This window comes from Lynx canadensis, chromosome D4, assembly GCF_007474595.2.
Source record: "Lynx canadensis isolate LIC74 chromosome D4, mLynCan4.pri.v2, whole genome shotgun sequence".
Lineage (NCBI taxonomy): Eukaryota > Metazoa > Chordata > Mammalia > Carnivora > Felidae > Lynx > Lynx canadensis.
In genome coordinates, this window is record NC_044315.2 from 70,528,462 (window position 1) to 70,556,113 (window position 27,652).

The window sequence follows — 27,652 nt, forward strand, 5'->3', positions numbered from 1 at the left end:
TGAGAGAAAAATAGACATTTAAAAAGTGTCAGGGATTCTGCCTGCTATTCCAGTCTATGTTCCAGTCCATCAGACCCTATGGGTTGCTTGTGGGACAGCCATCAACTTGTCCCCTTCTTTCTTGCTGGCCAAGATCCTGTTTTGTTCCTTTGTTCATACTCCAAATGGCTGTGTACTCAGAGAAGGCTGACCCAGGGGAGGCCTGACCCGGGGTAAATCTTGATTAATTAGCTCCAGGCCAATTTTGATGATTCCATTTACTTTTTCCACAATTGGTTTAGAAATAGACTAATGCTACATTTTTGACCAGTGAGACTTTGGGTGTGTGGGGAGGGTGCTTTTATGGAAGTATATTTACTCCTCCCTTTTCCTGCCTCTGGATGTTTTCATGACACATGGAACTGCTGTGTCCATCTTGGGACCATGGAAAAAAGTCAAGAGAATTGCAGAGAGGTCACACTGGGGCCATGAGACCATGAGGCCATGGAGCCATTTAATCAACCAACCACCTCTGGTGCCACACTACCTTGAGACTTCTTTATCCATGAGTCACTCAATCCTCTATTCTTTAAGCATGTATTAAATAGGCTTTTTGTTTACCTGTAGCCAAAAACAACCCCAGTGTGAGGATGACAAGGCAGTTGTTAATCTGCTGTCCCACAGATAGTTTCTCCTTCTATCCATCAGGCTGTGCATCTCCAAACCCTGAGAAACTCTACAGTTTCCAGATCTGTATTTTTTTGTACAACATGATCCTTAGCACAAGTCAATGGCCTCATCTGGTAGTTAACAAAGGAAATGGACTGTTCCAAAGCTGGCACAAAAAGTGGCTCTGTTGGGTTTTCTGAAGTATGGTGCTATTTTGGACAGTATGGGAGATTTAAGGAATTTTCAAGAGCAGTTTGACTGTGAAAGATGAGGTCTTTTGTCTTCAGAACATAAATCCTTCAATGAGATGCAACTAACCTGTGAAATAAGCACTGGGCATAATGGAAACAGGGTGGCTCCGAAAAACTAGAAAGTATGATCATTATAGCCTAGTCGTGGAGACAAAATTTAAATGACAGAATTGATTTAGAGAATGGAACACATATTTATCTAAAGAACTATGATGGGAACTGGAAGTTGATGGGGAAGGCAAGTCTGGAAGTGCTCCTTCCTCTCCTAAGGCTGGGCTAGGTTATGCTACTATAATAAACGGCCCCCAATCCCATGGCTTAAAACAGTATAAGTTTAGTTCTCATTCATCCTACATGGCCGTTGTGGATTGGCTGTATCTCTGCTTTGCATTATCCTCACTCTGGGACTTGGGCTAACAGAATTGTACTACCTCAAACATTACCATTCACCATGCTGGAGGAGAGTCCCGCATCAGCGATTACACACCTCAGCCTAGAAGTGGGAGATGTGCTGCTGCCCACCACACTCATCAGCTGGAACTAGTCACATGACCACCAGCTCTGAGGAGGCCAGGAAGTGAAGTTCTGTTACGTGTCCACAAGAGGAAAGAACTGGAAATATTTGGTGAGCAGCACCGATGACCCACTTTGTCCAAGATCTATCTAAAATCTATGTGGATAGATGAGCTGGAGCAAAGTTCCATTCTCGTGCATGTTTGGGTCCATATTGACTTGTCTTTCTTTCTTACCCTGCTTTCACCTAGCAACACACAGTGGTTCCAGGGGGTCTAGGTATGGCCAGCGCCCTCCCATACAGTGCTACCCTCTCCCTCTTGGTCTCTTATCTTTTATTTTTACTTTTATTTATTTTTTAGTACTAACCAGAATCAGAAATAAGGAAGTCACTCAGGGTTCTCACCTGTGCCATTGGCTGCTTCCCCAACAAGCCTTCTTAGCTGCTTGTCCTCTTCTTTGTTTCGTCTAGTCTTATCTCCTTTTGTTCAAACACAAAAGCCATGTTGTCTACAGGTTACTATACTCAAGCCCTCATGGCTACCCTGCTACCAGCCCAAATCTCTCAGCTTGCAGATCCTCATGTGTGGCCTTGGCTTCTCCATCCAGACCCTGAGCTCAGCCTCCTTCCTTCTGCTTGCACTGCCCTGTCAACTGCACATGTGCTGTTCCCAACAGAAATCAAAGAGGGGCTGTGCAGTTAGTGGAGTGCTTCCTATGAATTGAGATCAGAGATGTGGGCTTTAGGAAACTGGATGCTTGGGCTAATGGATTTCTTCATATGACTGTGCAGCTAGGTGAGAAGATGTGTAAAAAGCAACAACTAGTTGTCTGAATTTTACTTATTCCTGAAAGATCTTTATAAAACTGTCCCTGGGACACCTGGGTATCTCAGATGTTTAAGCATCGAACTCTCAATTTAAGCTCGGGTCATGATCCCAGCATCATGGGATTGAACCCCATGTCAGTCTCTGTGCTGAGCATGGAGCCTGCTTAAGATTATCTCTCTCTCTTCCTCTGCCCTTCTTCTCTGCTTGCTCTCTCCTCTCTCTCTCTCTATTTTAAAAAAGAAAGCAGACTGTATAGAAATGTAATATGTAAAATAGTATATATGTGTGCGTATATATATTTATTAATTATCAAAATTCTTAGGTCAAATTCTTTGTAGAGGTTCTTCTCCTGAAATCAGAGGTGATTGTGCTTACAAAACTGACTAATAATAGAAATACATCAGTCTGGAATGTCTTGTCTGTTGCAGTTATACATCTGACCTTTTAAATGTTTGTGCTATTGTTATAAACATTGGCCTTAGTTGAGTGGAAATTCGTCTCAGGAACTTGGGCAGGAAAGCATATGTTGACAGTCATTGATAAAATCATAGAGTGGAAGGATCTCAAACAAGCATTCTAGGCTATCCCCCTGCCTATTTGTGGTGCAACGCATTTACACGTTGGTGGTATGGAAATCACCACTGTGGAAATAGAAGTGGCATTTTCACATGTATAAGCATCCTCCTGTAAAGAAGTGTTGGTCACTTTGCATCTCCAAGTCCTCAGGTAGAGAAGGTCTGCTGCCCTTTGGTGTTCAAATAAAATTTGAATTCTGTCTTGTATATGCAGGTCTAATACCCTGTCCCAGATTCTTATCATCATATCCTCCTCAGATTTCACTTTTGCAGGGAGCTCCCAGGTGCACATGGCCACTCTCTTCCCTCCACACTGAAGTCCTCATTCTATTTCCACCAAACAACACCAACACAAGACAATTGTGTAGAACAGCTCTCCACTCAAGGTATGAGACTGAGGGGACTTATGTCATGCCACAGCATGATAAGTAATTTAAAATTGATGTTTAAACATCATGGTTCCCCAAAGTCCTTTTTATCACCCTTGGAAATTTCTTACTGTCAATTCTTGTCCCAGCTTCTTTCAAGTTCTCTCCTTCTTCTAAACGGATATCTTCCTTTTACTCCTACTTCCATGATGTGGGATCCATCATACCCAAATGATCCATAAAATTTCCTTTTCTCCAAGACTCAGTTTTCTCCCTGGAAGGAATTTTGCCTCTAGCTTTTAAATTAGCATTTTCCTGTTTTCACAACTTATTGTTAGGATTAATAACACTTTTAATTAAAATGTTAGGTCTATTTTCTCTTACTCTTGCCGTGAAATGATAGGTTATCTAATTTTAACTGTTTTCTTGGAGTGTTTGGCTGGCTTAGTTGGTAGAGCATGTGACTCTTAATCTCAGGGTAGCAAGTTCAAGCCCCACATTGGGTGTAGAGCTTACTTTAGGGAGAAAAATGGATGTTTTCTTTATTGGAGGCTAAAATTTTGAGAATACATATATATTTAAGTTTCATGTCTCTTTCCTATGGCCATATATCCTTTAATAAAAATTGTTTTGCCTACAAAAGGATTATAGCAGAGAAAAGATTCTTCCCCACATGGGAAAGATATGGGAATTGGAGGTGCCTGGCTGGCTCAGGTAGTAAAGAATACAACTCTTGATCTCAGGGTTGTGAGTTCAAGCCTCACATTGGATATACAGCTTTCTCTCTCTCTCTCTCTCTCTCTCTCTCTCTCTCTCTCTCTCTCTCGATACAGAAATACAGAAATCAATACTTGTAAATGAAATTTCTATACAACAAAGGAATTACTTTTGCATAAAGATGAAAGTGCTCTATACAAAATGAATTTCATTTATAACTTTGGTTATATATTGTATCTATTAGCTACTATTACAATAATGCTGCTTGACAAATCAGCCTCAAATTCAATAGCTTTTATTGTCATGCATGTGTAGCTGGGCTAGGTGTTGGCTGATTAAGACTTGGCTTAGCTTAGCTCCAAGTGTAGATAGGGTCCAATTCTGCTCCTCATGACTCTCAGTCCCTTGCAGGTCAACTGGGGCATGTCCTTCTCTTGCTATAGCAGAAATGCAAGAGGGAAAGCATCACCATCAAGCGTATTTCAAACCTTTGCTTTCATTATGTGCACTAGCATCCCACTGGCCAGAGTAAACATCAGTGGGACAGGGAAGAAAATTTCTCCCACAGTGGGAAAGGAGGGGAATGAATATTTGCTGAAATGATAATTCAAAATATTCTGTGAAGTAAATATCATATAATTGTCCATCATGCCCAATATCTGTGTCTCTCTGCCAGCCAGATCCAACAGGTGCCAACAGTGGCTTAAACCAAGAGGGGCTATTAGTCTGTTGAATGCGAGGGGTGTCAGGAAAATAATCCACTCATGTGGGAGCAAAGATTGCTCTCCCAGAAACATGCATTTAAGAAAAAGCTGGCAACCTCTTTGTAGCAGTTTCTCTAGAGGAAACTGTAGGGCAGCTCACCAAACTGACCCAATTTCTACATCCTAGTCAGAAACAACTATTTGCACCTTGCAATAAATTGAGTGCATGGATCTTGAGTAATCCATTGTGCATATGTCCTGTAAAATGAGGCTCTCAAGGATCAAGAATATAAAATAATGCAATTGATGCTAATATATTAAAATTTAATTAATCACATATTAGTTTCTTAAAAGTGTCATGAAAAAATCATTCCTGTTCCCATTTGTCCAATTGGTTGGTCTTTACAAAAATGCTAAAGTATAACAGTCTTTCTTGTACATGTCTTTGGTTTCTTGATTGAGCACAGAAGCTGGCAAAGTATATCTTCTTAAAGAATTATTATATTGGGTGCCTGGGTGGCTCAGTCAGTTGAGTGTCCGACACTGGCTTAGGTCATGATCTTGCAGTTCATGAGTTCGAGCACCGCATCAGGTTCTCTGCTGTCAGTGCAGAGCCCACTTCGGATCCTCTGTCTCCCTTCCTGTCTCTCCCAGGGAGAGCTATGCCCCTCCCTCACTCACACTCCTCTTTCTCTCTCTCTCTTAAAAATAAATATTTAAAAAAATTTATTAAAAAATTATATCATTTTTATTGCATTAATATAAATTGACACAAAAATCATTATAATACTATACATAAAAATATATGGACTCCTATAATGAATATTTTATGTAACCCCACCTTGCTTAAGAAATCATTCCCCACAACCACACAATTTGTTTAATAATAACACTATTGAGAAAATTATGGTGATGGCACAATTATTACATTATACATTGTTGGTGGTATCATAAAATTGATATCACTGTTTTACAAGGCAATATGGGAACATGTGCCATTAGCCTTAACAGTATGCATACATTTTGCATAGGAGTCCTTTTGAAGGATATTATTCATAAGAAGAAAAGCATTTAGACAAAGTATTCATTTTAGCATTATCTATACTGATGAGAAATTAGAAATGACCTAAATATACAACATTTTAGAAATAGCTATGGAATTAATGGTATACCAACTCAGTGGGTAATTATAGAACCGGTTAAACTGGAAATTTGAATATTGCCTAGCAAAATGTTTTTTTATTGTGCTAAAATGTATATAACACATTGTAACCATTTCTAAGTATATGGTTCTGCGCATTAAATACATTCACAAAGTGGTACAACCATCATCACTATCCATCTGGTAAAATACATCTTATGGGCCAAATCTGGCCCAGTGCCTGTTTTTGTAAATAAAGTTTTATTGGAACTCAGCCATGCCCATTTGTTTGTATGTTGGCTGTTGACTGATGTCAGTTGGCTGTTTATGTGTTGTCCATTTTGCTCTGTAGTGGCAGCTTGAGAAGTTGCAAGAGAAATGGCAAGACCACAAAGCCTAAAATGTTTACTATGTGGCACAAAAAATGTTTGCCAGTCCTGATTTAACATAATGCTAGATAATTGAAATTTTGGAATTTGGGCTATTCACAAAGGTTTGGAATGAATATTGTCCTTGAGTTACCCTTAGGCAAAATTACTTCTTAAGGAAATCGACAACGTAAGCAAATATTACGCAGCCAATTTTAACCTGTTTAAGAAAACAATCTTTTTAATACTTTAGGCTGTGAGCATTCATATTCCAGCAGGCAGTTATTATACCAATTATAAAATTTGTATCTACTCGTTAAAGTAGACCCTTAAAAACTTTACTAAGCATTACTTTTTAGCTTTTAGGAAGATGACTCTTGGAGTGCCTGGGTGGCTCAGTCTATTAAGTGACCGACTCTTGATCTAGGCTCAGGTCATGATCTCACGGTTGATGGGATTGAGGCCTATGTCAGGCTCTGTGCTGACAGCATGGAGCCTGCTTGGGATTCTCTCCCTCCTTCTTTTTGTGCCTCTCCAACCCGCAAAATAAATAAATCAACTTAAAAATAATAAAAAATGAAAGACTTTTAAAAAAAGATAACTTTATCTGCAATAAATCTGTTTTTAAAAATACACTTGTCATTACTTCAAACTTTTCCCTAATATAGACCATTCCACCTGATTCACACACATAATTGCATCTGAATTGGTGTAGTTAGGCTATATTGCGTTCATCGGTATTTCTAAATACCAACCCCTGATCTCCTTTTTGAAGTGAAGAGAGCAAAACCTTGTATCTTGTCATGTGTCTACGCTTGGAGATCATCTGGCAGCTTAAGGAAAAAGGAACACTAACATTTATCAAGACTTGGGGAGAAAACATATAGATTTTAAAAGAGGGGAGGTGGATGGGGGATGGGCTAAATGGGTGATGGGCGTTAAGGAGGGTATTTGTTGGGATGAGCACTGGGTGTTATATGTAAGTGATGAATCACTGGGTTCTACTCCTGAAAACCAATAATACACTGTATGTGAACTTACTTGAATTTAAATTAAAAAATAAAATAAAAGTGAATATAAACTTTCGGTCATTTCCAGTATGTGTATGGAATCTAGGGCAGTGAATAATCTGGAGTCAGTTCTATTGGGTGTTGAATTAGATTCAGATGTGTGTGTTTCTGTGTCCTGGGATTCACGTTAAGCCCCCAGTAAGACCTCAGTATGAGGTCCGGATTCTGGAAGAGTTCATTCCAACTTCTCACTCTGGACTGAGGGTAGAACTGTCTATAAGATACAGAATTTGAACAGTGGACTCCAAAGTTGGAGATCAGATAAACAGAAAGGAGCTACTGATTGGCCCCTTTGGAAAGTACACTTTCCCAGTAACTGCCCAGCAGGTTAACTGTGTGGTGCAACATCAGTTTGCTTTATAACACACACAGGATAGGAATGTGCGAAATGTCAGTTAGGTGTCTATCCATGCCAGCTGAATGCGCGTGACTCAAATGGCATTTGTTTTGTTTTGTTTTGTTTTCAGGGGTCGGGTGGGAAAGTGTGCTGCTAAAGGGAGACGAGGCAGCCTCAGATGCCACAGAAACATCCAGTGCAGACATGACTATCAAGGTAAGAGATGCTTTCTCTAGTTGGGTTCTCAAAGGGCGTCTCCAGAGGAAAATGAGCCTATGGAAGACTTCTAGGGGCAAAATGAGCACTGCCTCTCAATGCTGCTGGGATTGTCTCTCTATTCACTGGAGCCTCAGTGAGTCAGCCAGACATAAGATTTTCTGAAATTTGGCATCTGGATTAGGAAGCCACCTGAAAGCTAGAATCCAACACGTGAATTCCAGTAGGCTTGTTTCAGGGTCTCTACTGAATATGTACATGTAGGTTGTCTGCAAGTGGTAACCCCATGGGCACAGTGGAACAAATCTGAACATTCGGAGCTGAGAACCCGGGCCCCACTGTGCATGGTGAAGAAAGGTCAGAGAGGCATAAAGTAGCTTTGATCTTGAGTCAAGATTTCCAGTGATGTCAGCGGGAAGGCAGCACATGGCCCACTCCAGCTGGAACACTAATGGCCAAAAGTTTACAAAATGAGTCATCTGGCAATCAACCTAATTATCACTGTTCAAATTAAATGCATAAATTTATAATCATTGCCTAGATTGAAGAATCCACAGCAAAGTGTATCAGACTCAACCACTTGCCCTCTATTACTAGATTAGACACAAAAGAATGGTTCCTCCTTCTTAAAATTCTGTTTATATTTCAGTTAACAGAGGCTGGGAGTAGGAGGCTTTCTAACATTTTTGCTTGAATGACTAGAATTTAAGTATATGCCACATGTGAATTTTTCTTTGAAAAACAAAAAGTACTATCTACCCCACCCCACCCCCACCTTTTTAAAGTAAGCTCTAAGCCCAATATGGGGCTTGAACTCACAACCCCCCAAGATTGAATGTCACCTCCTCCATGAATTGAGCCAGCCAGGTACCCCAAGTGGTGTCCCTTTTTATATTGAGATATCCCTAGAGATATTTCACTCCTGGATTTATCAGTAGAGATTGTGCAAAAGAACATACAGGATGAATTTATTCAAGCTTTCCTTTGTAATGTGAAGGCTGGACTTAAATTATCTGTGTTAAAAATGTTAGAGAAAGCAAACAAAAATGCCACAGTGAAATTAAATGAAAGATGGGGTAATCACCTGCTTGGTCAAAAGAGTCAACTAATCTAAACAATTTAACTATCCAGTACTGAAAGTTCATTTTCTTATAATTATGTTATTATGTTTAGCAGAATTAGCAAGACAATAATATAGATTCAATGGTGTATTTGCGTTTCGCTGGCTGTTATTGCAAAGACAGAAGTTTGTATCTATGACTGCATCAGACAGAGAGGGATGGGTGGATGAGCTTGATGGATTTTTATTTGCTATTTTGGAATCTGTCATCATTTTAAGAATTCATTTCTGAAATGTGTTACTAGTGTAGCTGCAGATGTAGTGCAGACATTTAAATGATCAGAGAGACTAGAGTTTGTGTTATAAAAGCAAATGGCATGTTCTGATAGAAGCAAGTCTTGTCCAAGTCCCATTTGTTTAGTTAATTTATTTATGTTGAGAGAGACAGAGGGTGGGAGCAGGGGAGGGGCAGAGAGGGAGAGAGAGAATCCCAAGCAGGCTCTGTTCTGTCAGCACAGAGCCTGATGCAGGGCTCAATCTCACAAACCACAAGATCATGACTTGAGCTGAAACCAAGAGTCAGGCACTTAACCGACTGAGCCACCCAGGTGCCCCCAGGTCTCATTTTTTTTTTATATATATATGAAATTTATTGACAAATTGGTTTCCATACAACACCCAGTGCTCATCCCAAAAGGTGCCCTCCTCAATACCCATCACCCACCCTCCCCTCCCTCCCACCCCCCATCAACCCTCAGTTTGTTCTCAGTTTTTAACAGTCTCTTATGCTTTGGCTCTCCCCCACTCTAACCTCTTTTTTTTTTTTTTCCCTTCCCCTCCCCCATGGGTTCCTGTTAAGTTTCTCAGGATCCACATAAGAGTGAAACCATATTTATCCAAGGGATACAGGAGTACTGATGCATAGGGGCACTTGTACCCCAATGTTCATAGCAGCACTCTCAACAATAGCCAAATTATGGAAAGAGCCTAAATGTCCATCAACTGATGAATGGATAAAGAAATTGTGGTATATATACACAATGGAATACTATGTGGCAATGAGAAAAAATGAAATATGGCCTTTTGTAGCAACGTGGATGGAACTGGAGAGTGTAATGCTAAGTGAAATAAGCCATACAGAGAAAGACAGGTCTCATTTTCTAAGGTTGCTATTTAATCAGTCCACTGATCCTTGCAACCAGGATCTTGACTGAAGTTGTATTTGGGTCTGGCCAGTTGAGATGTCATTCTTGATCTCTCCTCTTCTTTAATAAATAGCTGGGAATGTTTAATAAGAACAGAGGATTTTTAGTTCTCAAGAACTGAACCCACCCTGAAGAATGGATACCATACACTTTAAAAAGATAAGCAAAATAGAAATATATATAAATACACCAATAAATTTCTAAAAATATTATTAAGCTCCTCTATTAATGTCAGTCTATTCTCCCTAAAGAATTTGTGAAACTTCTGGTGGATATAACTTAGGGAAATACTTCTGTTTAGATCTTCTGCTTTGAGTTTCCCAATTATGCAGCAATCATCAATTTTTTCCTTTAGTTATTACTGTGGTTCCTACCCTACACTGCTTTATGTATCCATCCTGTCTTTGTACCCATCCAAAGTACTATTTTTTTCCTGTGTCTGTAAGTGCCTGATGTTCATTAACTAACTACAGACTCCTCATCATATATCTATATGTGTACCACTATTACTGTTTCTAATAACTACTTTACATATCCTTGCAGTATCAGCTATCCCTGTCTTCTGCCCTGGGAAAACAAACTATTCTGTTAAAACTCTAACTACAATAAAACTTGATTCATTGACATTTGCCAAGGGGAATATCAGGAGAAATCACTGTAATAGTTTGGTTTCCTCCATATTGCTCTTTTTATAATAGATGTACCTATCTTCATGCTTAGAAATTTTCTTTCTTAAAATGGTACAAAATTGTTTGCAATGTCATAATTGTCTGAATGTGATTTTGTCTACTACAGGTAACGTTTTAATACTATATCTTAGTTTGAAATGACAAAGTCGTGCTACTAAAAATGGATATGACTCAGAAGAGTGAATTCATTCGTGAATAAACTTCTGTCATTCTGAGGAACATTGAGTTAGGAGCATTTATATTAAAAACACCCTCTAAATACACTGATGTGAGTAGGAACATCATATGGGCCTGCTCAACAATTTTAAATCACTCGGCTTAGTAGGTTGAATTGTGAACCCATTCTTCCCCCCAAAAAGGGATGTCCAAGACCTAAACCCTGGTACTTGTAAATATGACCTTATTTGGAAAATGAGTCTTTGCAATTCAATTAAGAATCTCTAGATGAGGTCATCCTGGATTAAACCAGTAGATCCTAAGTCCAATGATATGTGTCCTTATAAGAAACAGAAAGAGAGGAAACACACCTGGAGAAGAAGGCCATGTGAACAGACAGAGGCAGAGATTGGAGTATGTGAAGGCCCAAACCAAAGAACACATGGAGCCACCAGACAAGCTGGAAGAGGCAGGGAAAGATGCTCCCCTAGAACCTTCAGAAGGAGCACAGCTCTGCCAATACCTTGATTTTAAAGTTCTGGCCTCCAAAATTGTGACAGAATAAATTTCCGTTGTTTTAAGCCACCAATTTTGTGGTAACTTATTATGGCAGCCCTGGGAAACAGATGTTCTCAGATCTACCTAGAATTGTACCTACTTTTCTTCAGTGCCAATGCCATAGATGCCAAAAACGAATATTAGACACACCCATTACTATTTTCTTATTATACCATGTTCACTTTTTTTTTTTAATTCAAGTGTAAGTTAACACAATGTTACATTCGTTTCAGGGACACAACATAGTGATTTGACAAGTCTAAATGTTATGTTATGCTCACAAGTCTAGCTACCATCTGTCATCATATAACACTATGACAATGCCACTGACTATATTCCTTATGCTGTTTTTACTTTTGTTTTTTTACACTGCTGCAGGTGATTCTTACGGTCATGCAAGTTGTAGAAAATACTGATCCATGCTTTTTTTTTTTCAATCAATGTCTAGGCAAGCAGCAAAACAGAATAAGATATAATATAGGAGCTATCCTAAAGTATAACTATCTTTGTGTTCTTGTGAACAGGCACAGGCTGAAATAGGTTAGTGGTTCTCTTGAAACAAGAACAGGTAAAAACAACTTTTAAAAAGTGAACATAGTAGGGATGCCTGGCTGGCTCAGTCAGTGGAACATGTGACTCCTGATTTTGGGGTCATGAGTTCAGGCCCAACACTGAATATAGAGATTACTTAAATAAATAAACTAAAAAAAAAAGTGATCATAATATATCCAAGTGTCCATCAACAGATGAATGGATAAGTTCATTATAAATTATCCCTGTGACTTACTCATTCCATAACTGGAAGGCTATATTTCCTAGTCCCCTTCACCCATTTTGCCCATCCCTCACATCTGCTCCCCTCTGGCAACCATCATTTTGTTCTCTGTATCTGTGGGTCTATTTCTGCTTTTTGTTTTTTCATTTGTTTTGTTTTTTAGATTCTACACGTAAGTGAAATCATATGGGGTTTGTCTTTCTCTGTTTGACTTATTTCACTTAGCATAGTACCCTCTAGGTCCATCCATGTTGTCACAAATGGCAAGATCCCATCCTTTTTTATGGCTAAGTAATATTCCTGTGTGTGTGTGTGTGTGTGTGTGTGTGTGTGTGTGTGATCTATCCATGGACACTTACCATCGTTAACTAGAAGAAAAGGGAACTCATATTCCAGGATAGCTTCTATATTATATCCTATTCTGTTTTTTGCTTGCCTAGACATTGATTTTTTTAAAAGGTATGGATCAGTATTTTCTAAAACTTGCATGACTATGAGAATCTCCTGCAGCAGTGTAGAAAACAATAGTAAAAATACAGCTTCCCAGGTTTCTCCTTTCAAAATTCACATTCAGGAGATCTGAGTTTGAGAATTAGCATTTTTTTTTCAAGGTTTTTTATTTATTTTTGGGACAGAGAGAGACAGAGCATGAACGGGGGAGGGGCAGAGAGAGAGGGAGACACAGAATCGGAAACAGTCTCCAGGCTCTGAGCCATCAGCCCAGAGCCCGACGCGGGGCTCGAACTCACGGACCGCGAGATCGTGACCTGGCTGAAGTCGGACGCTTAACCGACTGCGCCACCCAGGCGCCCCTAGAGAATTAGCATTTTTAATGAGCACCCCAGGTGACTTTTGTGGTCAGTTTGGGAAAACATTGTCTCAGCATTCAACCGAGGCAGTGTCAGGTGTGGCCACATGAGCCCTATCAATGCTTCTGGCTCTCCAGTTCCCAATGAGCCTGAGAAAGGACTTTCCTGTTCCAAACCCTTTGATTTCATTCCTTTTGAACACTGACCAAGGCTTAGACATCTCCTCCTGGCATTGAAGATTTCCTTACTCTAACTGTAATTTCATTTCTAGCCTTGTCTTCCACTGTGTCTCTGTACCCAAACTTGCCATCTCCACCTGCACTATTTGTAGCCAAAGTGATCTTTTCTAAAGACCAACCTGATAACATCCCTCTTCTCAAGCCTGCTGGCCTTTCCATTGCCCTGAGCACCTTAACCAAACTCTGGCAGGTGCCCTGCTTTTTAGAACCCCATTCTTTTATTGACTGCTCCCTTGGTTTTCCTCCTCTCTCTCCCTCTCCCTCCCAATTAACTTCTCTTTATATTCCAGTCTTTGGCCCAAATATTATTTCCTTGAACAGCACTTTCTGACAAGTCTTGTTTGTTACATGCTTTCACTGAACCTAGTACTCCTCCCTAGCCAGTCTCACATAAATAACCACAGAGGTCAATGCAGAATATCTGGTCTCCCCTGCTGGAATGTAATTGCCATAAGGCATGTGTCCCCAGCACCTGGCTGAGTGTCTAGCACATCATGTGCAACTGTTAGTATTTGCTGAATGAATAAATCTATGAATGAACAAATGAAGACCAATCTTTATCTAGACTGATTAGGCTGGACTGTTGGCCTTCCCCAAACTTGGTCCTGATGTGCTCACCTCAGGGTCTTTCTCTTGAGGCTCCCTTGCTGCTTTCCCCTCATATGCTACTTTCCTCAGTGTTTTTGTTTGTTTTGCATGCGTTAGAGTCTCTAAATTACAATCCAATTCATTTTTTACCATTCCTTTTTAAAAATTTTTGAAAAAATATTTACCTGTTTTGAGAAAGAGAGAGCCTGAGCAGGAGAGAGGCAGACAAGAGAAGGAGAGAGAGAATCCCAAGTAGACTCTGCACTGTCAGCACAAAGCCTGACACAGGGCTCAGTTTCATGAACCATGAGATCATGACCTGAGCCGAAACCAAGAGTCAGACGCTTAACCTACTGAGCCACCCAGGCACCCCATACCGTTCCTTTATTTTTAAAACACAACTTAATTGAGGTGTATAATTTATATACCATAAAGTTCACACATTTAAGTCTATAATTTAACAATTTTTAAATTTACCAACCATCACTGTAATCCAAATTCATAAGATTTCATCACTTCCATAAGATCCCTCATGCCCAGTGATGGATAATCTCCTTTCCCATCACAATCCCAAGCAAACACATATTTTCTGTCTCTATAGGTTTGCCTGTTCTGGACATTTCATATAAATGGAATCATATAACATGTAGTCTTTTGTGTCTGTTTTTTTCACTTAGCCTGATGTTTTTAAGATTCATCCATGTTGTGTCCTCAACCAATATCTCATTTCCTTCAGTGCTGAATGGTATTTCATTTAATGGGTATTCCAGTGTTTTGCTTTGATTCTTGATCCTTTCACAAGTTGGTAGACTTTTCAGTTGTTTCCACTTTTTGCCTATTATGAATAGTGCTTCTGTGAATGTGCAAGTCTTTGTTTGCATGGACCTATGTTTTCATGTGTCATGGCTATGGACCCAGGAGTGGAACTGCTGGGCCATATGGCAAATGTATTTTTAACTTTGTGGAGAACTGTTAGATTGTTTTCCAAAGTGGTTGCACCATTTTACACTCCCACCATCAACAGATAGGAGGTTTGCTTTTTCCGTATCCTAGTCAACACTTGCTATTGTCTGTGCTTTTATTGTAACCATCCTAGTGGGTGTTGAGTGGTATTGGTTTGCATTTCCCTGATGGGTAATGATGCTCAGTACATTTTCATGTGTTTGTTGGCCATTTGTATGCAGTGAATTTTTTAATGGCTTGATTGCCTTTATTTGCTGAGGGTTGGGCTCTGTTGACAAATTGTCCACCACACACAGCACCCTCTCTCAAGCGCTCAGTCCATGTTTTCTGAGTGAGGTATCCTCTTCCTGACTCGGGGGTGGTAGAGGGGGCTCAACTTACTTTTCCTCTTTAGTATCACTTCCACCAGCCCACCACTGCCCTGGGTGGGGGTGCAGGTTCATCTGTCTCTTTTCTTTCCATTTCTTTCTCTCCCACTTTCTGTCTGGTTATTTTTCCTTTACCTCTCCCCTTTAAAAATGTTTTTAATCACCTTTATTAGCGTATCAGTTTTTTTTATTGTGGTAAAACATACACAACAAAATTTACCCCTTTAGCCATTTTTAAGTGTGCAGTTCTGTAGCATCATGCCCTTCATGTTCTTCTGTGACCATAGCCACCCTCTGTCTCCAGAACCTTTTCATTCATTTCATTATTCATCTCCAATTAAACCTCTGTATCCATTAAAGACTTACTTCCCATTCCCTCCTCCCTCCAGCTCTTGGCAACCTCCTCAGTGTTACCTTTTACATATGATAATATCTAGGTGTCTTCTCAAAGGGAATTTAAATGCATCCTGTTAATCCTAAAAAACCCCATAAAATGCCTAAACCCCAACCTCGCATTTTAATATCTGGTGGGCAAGGCAAGTTAGAAAGGGAATTGCTTTACATATGTTTGAGAGTAGTGTTGCAAATAAAGGACTAGGAAGGTACTTAATGCTAGATTTTAAATGAATTTGCTGGTCCCAGGGCTTCCTTTCTTCTGGGGAGTAAACTGCCCAGCGCCAATGCCTGCCCTGGAAGCATCTTGGCTTTATTCAGCTGGGTGCATATTCTTAGGAGCCAGAAGTTGCACCCGCTGGGCTATGCATTGTTTTCTTGAATTTTGTTGATTTGATCACTATTCAAAACTACATCAGTCATGTTGAAACTCTATCAATCTATGTTAAAGAAATATCTTCTGAGTAGAAATGATGTGATTTGTCTGCCATTTTAATCAAATATGTACACCAACTAAATCCCAAATGCCATCTGTACCTTGCCCTCTTGTTCTATACCAAGATGCTGAAAACTTAAGTATTGCAAAAAGAACACAGAAAATCCTAACACACCAGAATTTTTCTTCAGAAATAAGCCTTGTACTTACTTACATTATTAAAAGATAAACTGAGACATATTAGAATTTTTAAGAGATTATTTGAGCAAAAATCAGTTTGAATTGGGCAGTGCTGAATCAGAAGTGGTTTGCAAGGCTCCAAAGATGGGAACTCAGGGAGAGATTTTTATAGAGAACAGGCAGAAGCAAAGAAAGGGAATTATTGATTGCCTATAGCTTAAAGCCTAGTTGGCTCTTGTGATTGGTTGTCCTTAACATTTTGATTTTATAACCTTGAGGTATTTACAGGCTTAGATTTTGGTTTGCTTACATAGGCGGCAATAGCAATGAAGCTATATCGGTCTAATGGCTTCTTTGTTTAATTAATTTAACAACATATACAATATTTCTTGCTTAGGCAAGAAACAAGATGGGTACCATTTAGGCGGGTTGGGATTCTGGCTGTAAAACTACTTTGAAAGGGGCATGTTTCCTAATCAAGGACGTGAGAAAGCAACGTTAAAAACAAGGATGTTGCTTCTCTATATGTAAAACTTACCGCTGGGAGAGAGATTGTTCTGGAAGCCAGATGTTCTCCAGTTACAAAAGGGGGAAAGCATTTAGAATCTTCCGGTGATGAATAGAGGCCACAGGTTGCAGCTTTCTTTGGACTTGGCTTTTAAAAAGCCATTCTGCTGAGGGTCTTTTGTTGGCCAGCTGTGTCGAGGCAGTTGCCCTTTGTATTTGATGATGACGACACTGAGGATTATTTTGTGTGGGGGTTCGGGACAGAAAGACATGTTTGGGACCAGAAGTCATTTCTATGTTGTGTACATACAAAAGGACTGCTCTAAACCTGCTTCCTTGCCAAAGGAAGTATTTTCTTGTAGATTTTTTTTAATCCTTGAAACTGTCTAGAGTGGTGGGTCTCAGAAGGGGGTGAGAGTCATACCAAGACCATACAGCTACGTTTTCACAATACTCCCTCTGAGAATTACTGTCTTGAATTTTTTTTTTTGAAATACGCATGTGGCATTATTACCAGGTAATAAATGTGAAAGGCTGTGCTGTAAACTGTAATAGGCTGCATCAGTATTGGTAATTATTATTCCTAAGTGTTACTCCCTATTTGTCAAATAAAATGAAAGTCAAATAAATGAAGTCATAGCCATTGACAGCTCTCCATTGTCTACGTATAGATAAGGATTATTCCTGGCAAAGGACAGATCTCAGGTACTTCTTTGTCATTTTATCTTTCATCATGTTCCCTTGCCAACACCAATAGCTAATATTGACTGAGCATTTGCTATGCACTCAGTTCTGTGCTAGGCCGTCCCATGTACCATCTTCTATAATCTCCAAACTGACCCTGAGAGGGAGGGAGGGACTCTTATTAATCCCATTTTACAGATGTGGCCACTGTGACACAGTCAAGTGAAGCAACTTATCAAAGATCTCAAAGTGAGCATTTGAACCTGGCAGAAAGACAATGTTTAACCTCTCTATTTGAGTATTAATAAATGCAAGTTAGCTTTACTATTAGCTAAATCAGAGGAGCTCTAAGGATGGGGCAGAAGTAGCTTTGCCAGATAAAACATGAGATACTCAATTAAATTGAATTTTAGATTAGTGATGAATATATTTTTAGCATCAGTGTGTCCCAAATATTACATGGGACATACCAAGAAATGGTTTATTGGTTACCTAAAATTTAAATTTAACCAGGTGTCCTATATTTTAATTTGCTAAGTTTGGCAGCCCTAATCAGAAGGGATGTTGCAAAGGAGATGAAGATAATTGCTTAATACATTTGATTATTATGGTTTGGAATTATTTGTGGTTTTGGATTTTTTTTATTATGACTTTATTCAATCAGGAATAACAATAGGTTATATTAGGCTTTAAATCAGACAGATACACCATTTCAGTTCACAAAATATACTGATAGCCTATCAACAGACTTCTCCTGACTTCTTTTTTTTTCTGGAAATAAAGGCTTCCAAACCTGATCCATGTCAAGATCTGTACCTCATTGGTTTTCTCTATGAAGTGAAACTATAGGAAATTCTGTCCCCATTTTGTTTGTTTCTCTTGAATGAAGCTTTTTTCCCCTTAATCTGGGCATGTTATGATTTTTCTGAAGCCCATTCTAGAATTTTAATTTTAGCTGGGCTATTGGTGTTGGCCTGATTTCATTTTCTGCAGATAACTTCATCATCCCAGTTTTTAAAATGTCTTGCGCTTATACTTGGTAAAATTCCCCTCTCTCTGAGTGGTCACCTCCTAAAATAGATGACAGTGGCCTGGATATTCCAAGTCTAAGTTCTGATACATTCACAAATATTTCCTGAATACACCAGTGCATTTCCTCTTATGTACATTTCTAGCATTCCAGCAGTGGGAGCAACTAATGATGATAAAGCTCTAGAAATAGTCTCTGTTCGTGTAGGTCAGAGCCCATTTGCAGATAAGCCTGTCGTCTTATGAGTGGCTCATTGGCAAGTACCAGAGTCTATGACTTCCCAGAGAACTAAGTTAAGCAAACCAAATGCGAATGCCATTGGCAGAAGCCATTGGTCTAAGCTGCCAGTCTGGTTCCCACTTAAGCAGGGGTTTGCCTAGATCTAGTTCATTTAACAAATTATGAATGTCTGGGAGGGTTTAGAATGGTCACAGGTTATTCCTGAAAAAAAAATTATTCGTAGACTTTGTCCTTCCGAAACAAGTTGGGCATCACAGAGGCCTCATAAATCTTGAGTGTAATTCTCAGGAATACCTGTTGGATGCATAGGCAGAAACATCTTGCTTCATTATACAAGTATTTAAGACTGTGTTAAGTGAGCATCTAGTGTTCCTCTCAGTAAATGATCAAATGCCTTCCTCTTCAATCTCTTTCTTCTACCCATCCCCCAATGGCCTCCCTCCTTGCTTTTTTTCTGTTGGAGTAAAAAGGTGTAGTTAGCACGGTGAAAATCATGACATATGTGTAGGTTGTGTGTAAAGAGAGAAAACATGCTCAGACTAGGTGATTGACTGGCTAGAAGAGACTGCAAAACACGAACAGGCTTACACACCAAGAGCTAGGTTGTTTCGATGTAACTTGAGCCTATTGTTATTGCTTCCTCAGAAATGAGCCCGTGGAGATATGACATTTATTTTAGCTCAGCACTCTTATGTCTATTTCTGAAAAAGAAAAGATCCCAGATGCTGCAGTCCCCACTTCCTTTCCCAAAGGGAACGGGGCTAGTGGGTAGGGTACTGAATCTGCCATCACACTCTCCATATGCTCTTAGACTGGTGAGTTTTCATCTGTAACATGATGAATTTCTAGTCTAGTTCCATTTACAAAAAAAAAAAAATTAATGAGAATAATATTTAGTATATCGATAGTGATATTCATTAAATGATATTTATTTATTCTAACTTATTGAGAACTTTCCATGTGTCTGTCAGGAATTGCCCTGGATGCATAGGGTATTATATTATTGGATTATTACGCAACCCTATGAGATAGATACTATGAGTAATTTACAGAAGAAGAAAAGGTACAGAGAGACTAAGTAACTTGTCCAAGGACACAGCTAAGGAGTCTCAGAGCCCTGATCTAACCAGGCTGCCTTTGCTCCTAATGACTGTCTCATATGGCTTTGCCTGGTAGAACAAAATGACAGTGCTTATATGCAAATATATAAAGTAGGTCTCACAGTCCCTGATCAATAAGGGAGCTTTTATGTAGTTTTGTTTGCATTTGTTCTTCAATACAAAGCTGGAGTTTACCTGGTGGGATAAGATTCGATTTGCATCCCCAAGATTTGGTTGCTTTTCAGACTTGCCCTTGGGCCCTCATCCTGACAACATTCTGATTACATTTTCGTTATCATTCTATTGCTGTGATTCATGAATATGATAAAACAGAACTGCGTCTTCAGTAAATAAGGAAAGCTGGGCCCTTGGTGAATAAATATACCTTTCAATAAATCTGGAGAAATTCAGCATTACAGATATCCTGCAATATTTATTAGGAGACCCCTGTACCTACCAGGCCTGAGCTTAGGGCAGTTTCTTAATTCAGTTGTTCCTAAGATACCTGCATTTTTATAGCATTTATTAACTTTTAAGTAAAAAAATCAGTTTATTGAATGTTGTGTTGCATGTTTTTTTTTTTTTTTCTATGAGACGTACCATATATTTAAACAGATTCAGATTTTAAGGGTGATTTTTCAAATTAATGTCACTAAATCCTTTGGGAATTTTGAAAATAAAAGCTTATTTAAGGTTGAGAAATAGACAAACATTTATCCAGTAAGAGTCACTATTTTTATTATTCTTAATGTGTTTTAAATATGTTGGTTCTTGCAAAGAAAATATGAACAAAACCCAAATATGAAAAAAAATTCCAAGTTTATATTAAGTTTATCCCATGAGTGACATAGGAAAATCCCTCTTAAGAGAAATGGCATTGCAAAAAGAGGCAGAGAATCTTCTTTTTCAAATAAAAAAAATGCATCCTGTTTCTAAGCATTTTTCATCATATTTGACAGTTTATTAAAATGAACCTTTTTCTTCCATGTGGACTTCATCAAACTTTTCTTATCCTGTAATAGTCTTGACCCACCTTCCTGTTTTTTTCTCCTCTCACCCTTTCTCCTTTCCTCCCTCTCTCCTTCCTTCCTCCTTCTCTCCTTTCCTCTCTCCCTTCCTTCTTTGCTTCTTTCTTCCCTTCCTGATTTGTCCCCCACTGCTTTCCCAGCATTCACCAAGGGCTAGGCACTATGTTACTCTACCTGCATTGTTTCATTTAACACTTACAGCTACACTGTGAGGTATGTACCCTCCTTGTCCCATTGGTACGACAGATGAAGAAATCGATGCTCTGAGAACATAACAATTTCCCAAGGTCATAAAAGCTGTAAGAGTGGAGACAGGATTCAGTCTGAAGTCTGTAATATTCCAGAGCCCACAATTTATTGCTTTCTATACAATGAGGATGAATTTCTTTTAAAATTGGGAAAATGTCTTAATTAAAATGTAACAACAGGAAAATAGTTATGATCCCCTAGGAGAAGGAATGAGTCAAGAACTGATCTGATCTAAGACCACTCTGGCTTTTGGGACTGAACATAGGGAAATTACAGAGCAACAGACTGGCACAGAAAAATTATAACCAGTAGCTAACATTTACTGAGAATCGAAAAGGTAGGTTCTATGGACTTTGTTAGCATTACCTCACCCAGTGCTCACCACAGGCTCATGGTATAGATACTATGTAATCGTCCCTATTTTAAAGATTGGGAAACTGAGGCACAGGCGGGTAAGGTAACCTGTGGAAGGTCCCGCCTGGAACCCACCTCCTCTCTGTGGTCCACAAGTGCTCTTCTTTTCTTGGGGAAATGTTGAACCTGTTAATGTCACAAGCACCCTTTCACTTGGAGTTCAGATCCAGAGCAAAGACCATACAGTATGTTTTCCTTGTGGAGGGACTCCGTAACTTTCAAGCCACACGTTTTTTGTGCCAGTGACATGTCTGAGAAGAGCTGGGTTTGTCATTAACGAGTTCAAGAGAGAAGAATGGCACAGAAAATAGGAGAGGAAAAGGAAAGGCCAACCAAATTCACCCATGGTAAATTTTAGAAATGTAAGGGTCGTGAGGTCCTTTCATACAAAGTACCAAATTCTCCTTGGCATTTGCCTTACAGGAAAGTCTAGTTTATTTGGTGTTTTAAAAGTGCATATGTTTTTTTAACCTAAAAGCTTAAGAACTATTTTATTCAATGTGTTTCAAAAGGCTATTTTTGTGAGTTGGTGCTTTGCTTTTAAAAAGACATTTCCAGGGGTGCCTGGGTGGCTCAGTTGGTTAAGCATCCACCTCTGGATTTTGGCTCAGGTCATGATCTCATTCATGGTTCGTGGGTTTGAGTCCCACGTTGGGCTTTGTGCTGACAGTGCGGAGCCTGCTTGGGATTCGCTGTCTCTCTCTCTTTCTCTCTCAGTCTCTCTCTCTCTCTTTCTGCCCCTCCCCCACCTCTCAAAATAAATAAACTTGTGAAGACATTTCCTAGAGACCTACTCAAATGGGGACTAGTTGAAAAGAGCATTTTATTATAATGATTTATTATCAGAGTGTTGGTGGACAGAGTGACAGCTGCTGAAATCTTCAAGTGGCGAGGGAGGGCGACTTACTGAGAAAGGAGGACAGTAGTCTGGAAGAAACAGCAAGAACACTCATCGCCCCCTCCAGAGAGAGAGCAAGCATATGACTGTTCACTGCCACCTCCCCAACACACGTCAGGGTATGTCATACATGACGGGATCTTAATAAATATCTGTGAAATGGATAGATGATTGAATGAGAAGGAGTTTTAATTTTGGCAAGAGGAACCATTGGAGATTGGTTTAGGAGGTGAACTCGGGTGCCCTGTGAAAGATGGACAAGACGGGGGAGAGGCCAAAGGCAGAGATGCCTGTCAAGAGGCCGGTGACGGTCCAGGTCAGAAAGGAGGAAGGACTGGACTATGCAGAAACAGTGGGGACAGTAAGAGAAACCACAGTGGCTGGACCTCAGTGAAGAAGAAGGCAGAGGTGACCATGGGGACCACAAGACCCTAAGTCAGGAAACGCAGGGAAGATGAGTGGCGGGGAGGCATGTATGGAGTTTGGCTGGAATATGTGGGTTGGATGGATACGCACGGGAAGATGCTGGGCCTCAGGTAGGATTCTAGGGTGCACTCAGTAGAATGTCTCTACCCAGGGGAATGTCAAGATAATGGGAATGGGGGGAAGAAGATTGTGGTTGGGGAAGAGCAGCCTTTGGGGCAGGCTGAGGAAGAGGCCTTGGAAGGGGAGGAGTTGGACAGGCCAGGACTGGTGAGAAGGACTTTGTAGGTGGAGAGAGGAGTGTGAGGGAGAATGGCTTCCAGAGCTGGCGGATCCAGGGCAGACTGAGTGATCCCAAGGCACACAAAACAAGAGCGGTAGGTGATGCCAAGGCCGGAAGAAGAGGGGGGCGGGGGGCAGACGGTGGGGACACTGACTCTGCTCACTTCAGCATGGCAGGGTCCCTGCCCCGGGATAAGATGATGCCTACTCCTGTGGGAACCGGGCCCTCTGGATACAGTGCCCGGAAGGCATCCCTTTCCGAGAGTGGGCACGAAGCACAGCACACCTGAGTGTCAGTGGGGAGCCCTCATCCCCAGCCCCCTCCGTCGGGTTCAGGTCCATGGCAGCGTCCTCTGCCTGTCAACTATCACAGAATATTGAGAATGGGCTGGAGGCTTTAAGAGAACCCAAAGCAAAACCCCACTGACAGCACAGCCCGCCCTGCGTGCCCGGGCTGCCAATACGACGCTACCCCTGCTTCTGCATCTTGTCTGGCCTTACTGCCAGACCCCCAGAGATGGGCCACAGATCTGAGCCTGGTCTTAATACCCGGGCTTCCCCTCACCGTCCCGTGTAATTCTTGTTGTTTGGTGTTCGCTTTCAAAGTAATAAAAATGCCAAAGGAAGCAGGCTTACAGCAAAGAACTTCTCACCGGGCTGGGAGTGAGCAGGCCCGCATCTGAGTCCTGACTTTAACCCAGTCTTGCTGGGCGGTTCTACTCAAATGCTGTAGGATCCATCTAGGATTCATTCGCTTCGCTACTGACAACTGACCCTGAGTTCTGACCTTGCCGCCGGCTCTGAGCTTACAGCTTTACGTGGATGATCTCATTACACTCACAGCAACCATATATGGTAGAAATTCTGATCTGCCTTTTTTACAGGTGAGGATTCGGAGGGACGGCTTTCCCAAGTTCACACAGCTAATAAGGGACAGATCAGGATTCGATCCCAGGCCTCTTGCTCCAGAGACTCTATAATTCATGGACACTTGGTTATACCGTAAAATGAGGAACGTGTCTTGGGTGACGAGTAGTTTGTTTTCTCCCTAGGTCTTATTCTCTTGTCTCTGGCATCTCGATATGCCTTCCCCCATCCCAATTGAGTGCAAAAAGAAAAAAAAAATGCTTAAAATAAAAAACGGGAGCAGCAGCAGCAGCAGCAGCTGTCTGTCTAAACACGCTGTCCTCGTCTCGGTGCCTGCCTATCTTATCTCGACCAGTCTATAAATTACTTAGCAGTCCGGCACCTAGGCTCCTCAGTGCCTGAGCCCTTCTTGGGAGACACAAACTGTTTCAGATACCTGGCAGCTTTACCCATTTCTGTTATCTGTCAGACTTCTTAAGGTGTTTGAGTTTGCAGTGCCTGCTCCTAAAATTAACCAGGCACTGGTCTAAAAAGAAAAGGAACCAGGGAGGGAAGAAGGGAGGAAGGACGGAAAGTAAGGAGGAGAGGAGAAGAAGAGGGTGCCTTGGAGAAAGCGTTGACCTGAGGAGGTACAGAGTCTGCACGGATCATGTGGCTCTGTGTGCTTTAGTGGACTTTATCATAAGCTATGGTGCCTTCTCGGGTGATTTTCTATTGGCCATGGTCCCATCCCAACAGAGGCTTTAAACATACTGTAGAAGCAGCGATTAGCATTCTCCATATTTAAATGATCGTAACACTTTATAATCTTGGTGGCTATTTAGGGAAGTAATTAATTTACTCCATGCATGTAAACTTAAAATGCCTTCACAATATAGCTCATCATCCTACTTAACACTAGGATAAGTAAAGTAATGTGAACACAGTGTTGTAGAAGGAAAAAGCCTGCTTTCTCCCTGGGTAGGTCTCCATATCAAAACATTTGATGAGTAAGTCAGAAACTACTGTGAAAAGTAGCTGTGCGACCATCCGAGTTATTGACGATGTCAAGATTTAGTCTTTCTCCACCCCTGATATTACTGAAAGTCTTTATGGTTCTTTCCATAAATGAACAAACAGCCTGTACTCCCAAGTTCTGAGGGAAACTTGGGAATTACTGGGAAAATATTACAGTCCCATTTTTTAAGAACTAAAAAAACAATTCTCCATCTTCACCTAAAATCGAAAAGGGGTTAAACACCACCAGAAAGAAAGGTGGTTTTGCATTTAAAACCCAGATCGTTCATGAGAAGCAAACCCACCGAGTTTACTCAGCAAGGACTATCCTGGCCATGGCAGACACTGTTTCCCAGCACCCCGTGAACATGCTTTGTACAGTCCAAGTATATTGGCCATATTTTATGTTTTCAATGTCATGCTTTAAAAAGTACCTCATTTTAGGCTTTGTCTCCATTAGGGAATGAACTCTGGAATTTTTAGTACTTTTTTTTTTTTAAGTAATCTCTGCACCTAACGTGGGGCTCGAACTCACCACCTCAAGACCACGGATGCTCTGCCAACTGAGCCAGCCAGGTGCCTCTAGTAGATTTTTCATATATTTATTTTTTTCATATTTATATATTTATTGGGGGGGGGGGCAAGGGGCAGTGAGAGAGGGAGAGAGAGAGAGAATCCCAAGCAGGCTCCACACTGTCAGGGCAGAGCCTGACGTGGGGCTCGATCCCACGAACTGTGAGATCATGACCTGAGCCGAAATCAAGAGTCAGACACTCAACCCACTGAGCCTCCCGAGCTCTCCCAGCAGATCTTTAAAATGCTTCAGTCGTTAAATGAGATAAAATCCTTAGCCAAGAAACAAAGAACTTGTGCATCATAGGGCTTTGTTGCTCCTAATTACCAAGTAATACGTGAGTATGTTCTTGTCGTTAGCGCATGAGCTCTGAGGCCTCTGGAGCTAAGGATGTGGGCTACAATCATCTCATGTAGCCATGGGTGACTTCTTCTTCCCTCACTGGGGTACTCTGTCCTCTGTGCCCTCTTCCTTCCCCACCCTGCCCTTCCCCTCTGCAAATAGCATTTTTCCTCCACCCTTCCCAACACAGGGCTTCCCCATGTTGCTGCTTTTCATTGAAGATTTTAGTTTGGAATACTGTATGACTCTCTGTTTATTATGCTACCGTTTAAAGCTTTATTACAATGGGCAGTCTGGATGATGCGATGTCACTTTGCCAAGGTAGAGAAGGCACAGGCCAGCTGCAGTGTGGGACAAAATAAAGACAATTAGATGGACAAAAGTTGTTTGGGTTTTGGAATGTTTCATTTGGAGTGTTTTTAAAGGTCTTTTGAAAAAAGAGTCTCAAACGGCAGGGGTGAATGTCATGAGGTCACCCTTTCCTTGTGTTAGAAGGTTTGGCAAAGGAGAGGCCAAGTGTGAGGATGCAGGAAAAGGAAATAAATGTGGAACAGGCAGGAAAGGAACGTACTGGGGCACAGGAAGCCACAGACCCTGGAGAGGAAAGGAAGGAAAGGCAGGCATCACAAATGAGGCCAAGAATGGGAGGAAACACAGTCCTAGAGCCAAATATTCTCATATGACACTGTCCCTATTTCTGTGTCCATGATCTCCCCTTCTGCCTCAGGACTGTGTCCACCCCAAGTGCTCCCTAAACCAGGCTGGGCAACAGAATCATGTGGAAAGCTTAAACAGATACAGATTCCTGGGGCTCAGATCTAGGGGGAAAAAAATCTGTTGTTTTCTTTTTTTCTGGCTACTCTTGACGTGAGCTAGCTTGACAAACACTGATTTGCAGGCTTTCGATCTGACTGCCGCTTAGCAACCAGGTCTGACCTTAGAGAAGAGTTGGCTTTGAGAAGGGTGTTTTTAATTTGATAAAACATAACTGCAAGTCCAAACAAACAGTCCATTGACTGACCTGTGTCAGTCTTATGTGTGGTACATTCCAAACGTTGACAGTTGAAACACTCCATGATGGGTCATCCCTTTTATGAAAACGCCACGTCATCTGGAGATGCCCGTTTTGCCTTTCAGTAAGAATCAGGGATCAGTGGAGAACCGTGTTAAGTGGCAAATCCATAGACATACAAAACATCCACATGAACAAGGTAAAACCACTATTTGATTTAGAAAGCAAGCAAATGATCCGTACGGCTCCTAGGACTTAATTGGCTGTCCCAAGTCCTGCAGCCAGCAGGGATAAATTTTTCCTTTTACATTTAAAGTAAAATATTTGAACCCCTACTGACAGAGTAGAAGATGTCCAGTGCCCACCCCACTATTTTTATGGGCTTTTAACTCAAGGGGTTAACTCAAGTGGGGTGGGGTGAGTTCTACTCACTTGTTGTTCTGATTTCTTATTTAGTTTGACTTCTTCATCTCACATTATCTTGCCTGATATCCACCCTGTACCAAGCCTCATACAAGCCCTTTGCCTTTGGTACTCCAAACAAATGCTGTTTTAAGAGGTTACCAGAAGTACTTACATCACAACAGAGCACAGCAAACAACTTTAAAAGTGTATATTAAATAAATACTCTTTTGCTTTTGGCCTTTTTGGTGATCAGGAATTTCTCATTCTCTGACTTCTCCCCACCCCACCCCCAATCTCCATAGATTCCCAAAGTGAATTGCACTTGAACAGTGTATAAATATTTTTTATCTCAAGAGATATCACCAAATTGTCTTCTGAATTTAGCAATGTATTAATATCAATGTATATTCCCATCCACAGAGTACAATCACTTAATTTTCATCA

At 40.7% G+C, this 27,652-nt stretch overlaps 1 protein-coding gene across 8 annotated transcripts in view; it reads left to right on the forward strand.

Moving 5' to 3' along the window:
- Window positions 1-27,652, forward strand: part of PALM2AKAP2 (PALM2 and AKAP2 fusion) — a 331,612-nt gene that overhangs the window by 192,561 nt on the left and 111,399 nt on the right. For all 8 annotated transcript variants that reach the window (XM_030292893.1, XM_030292899.1, XM_030292897.1 and 5 more), the window contains one exon: window positions 7,653-7,738. In XM_030292893.1, the coding sequence (XP_030148753.1) occupies window positions 7,653-7,738 (86 nt within the window). The remainder of the gene's footprint in view (window positions 1-7,652; window positions 7,739-27,652) is intronic.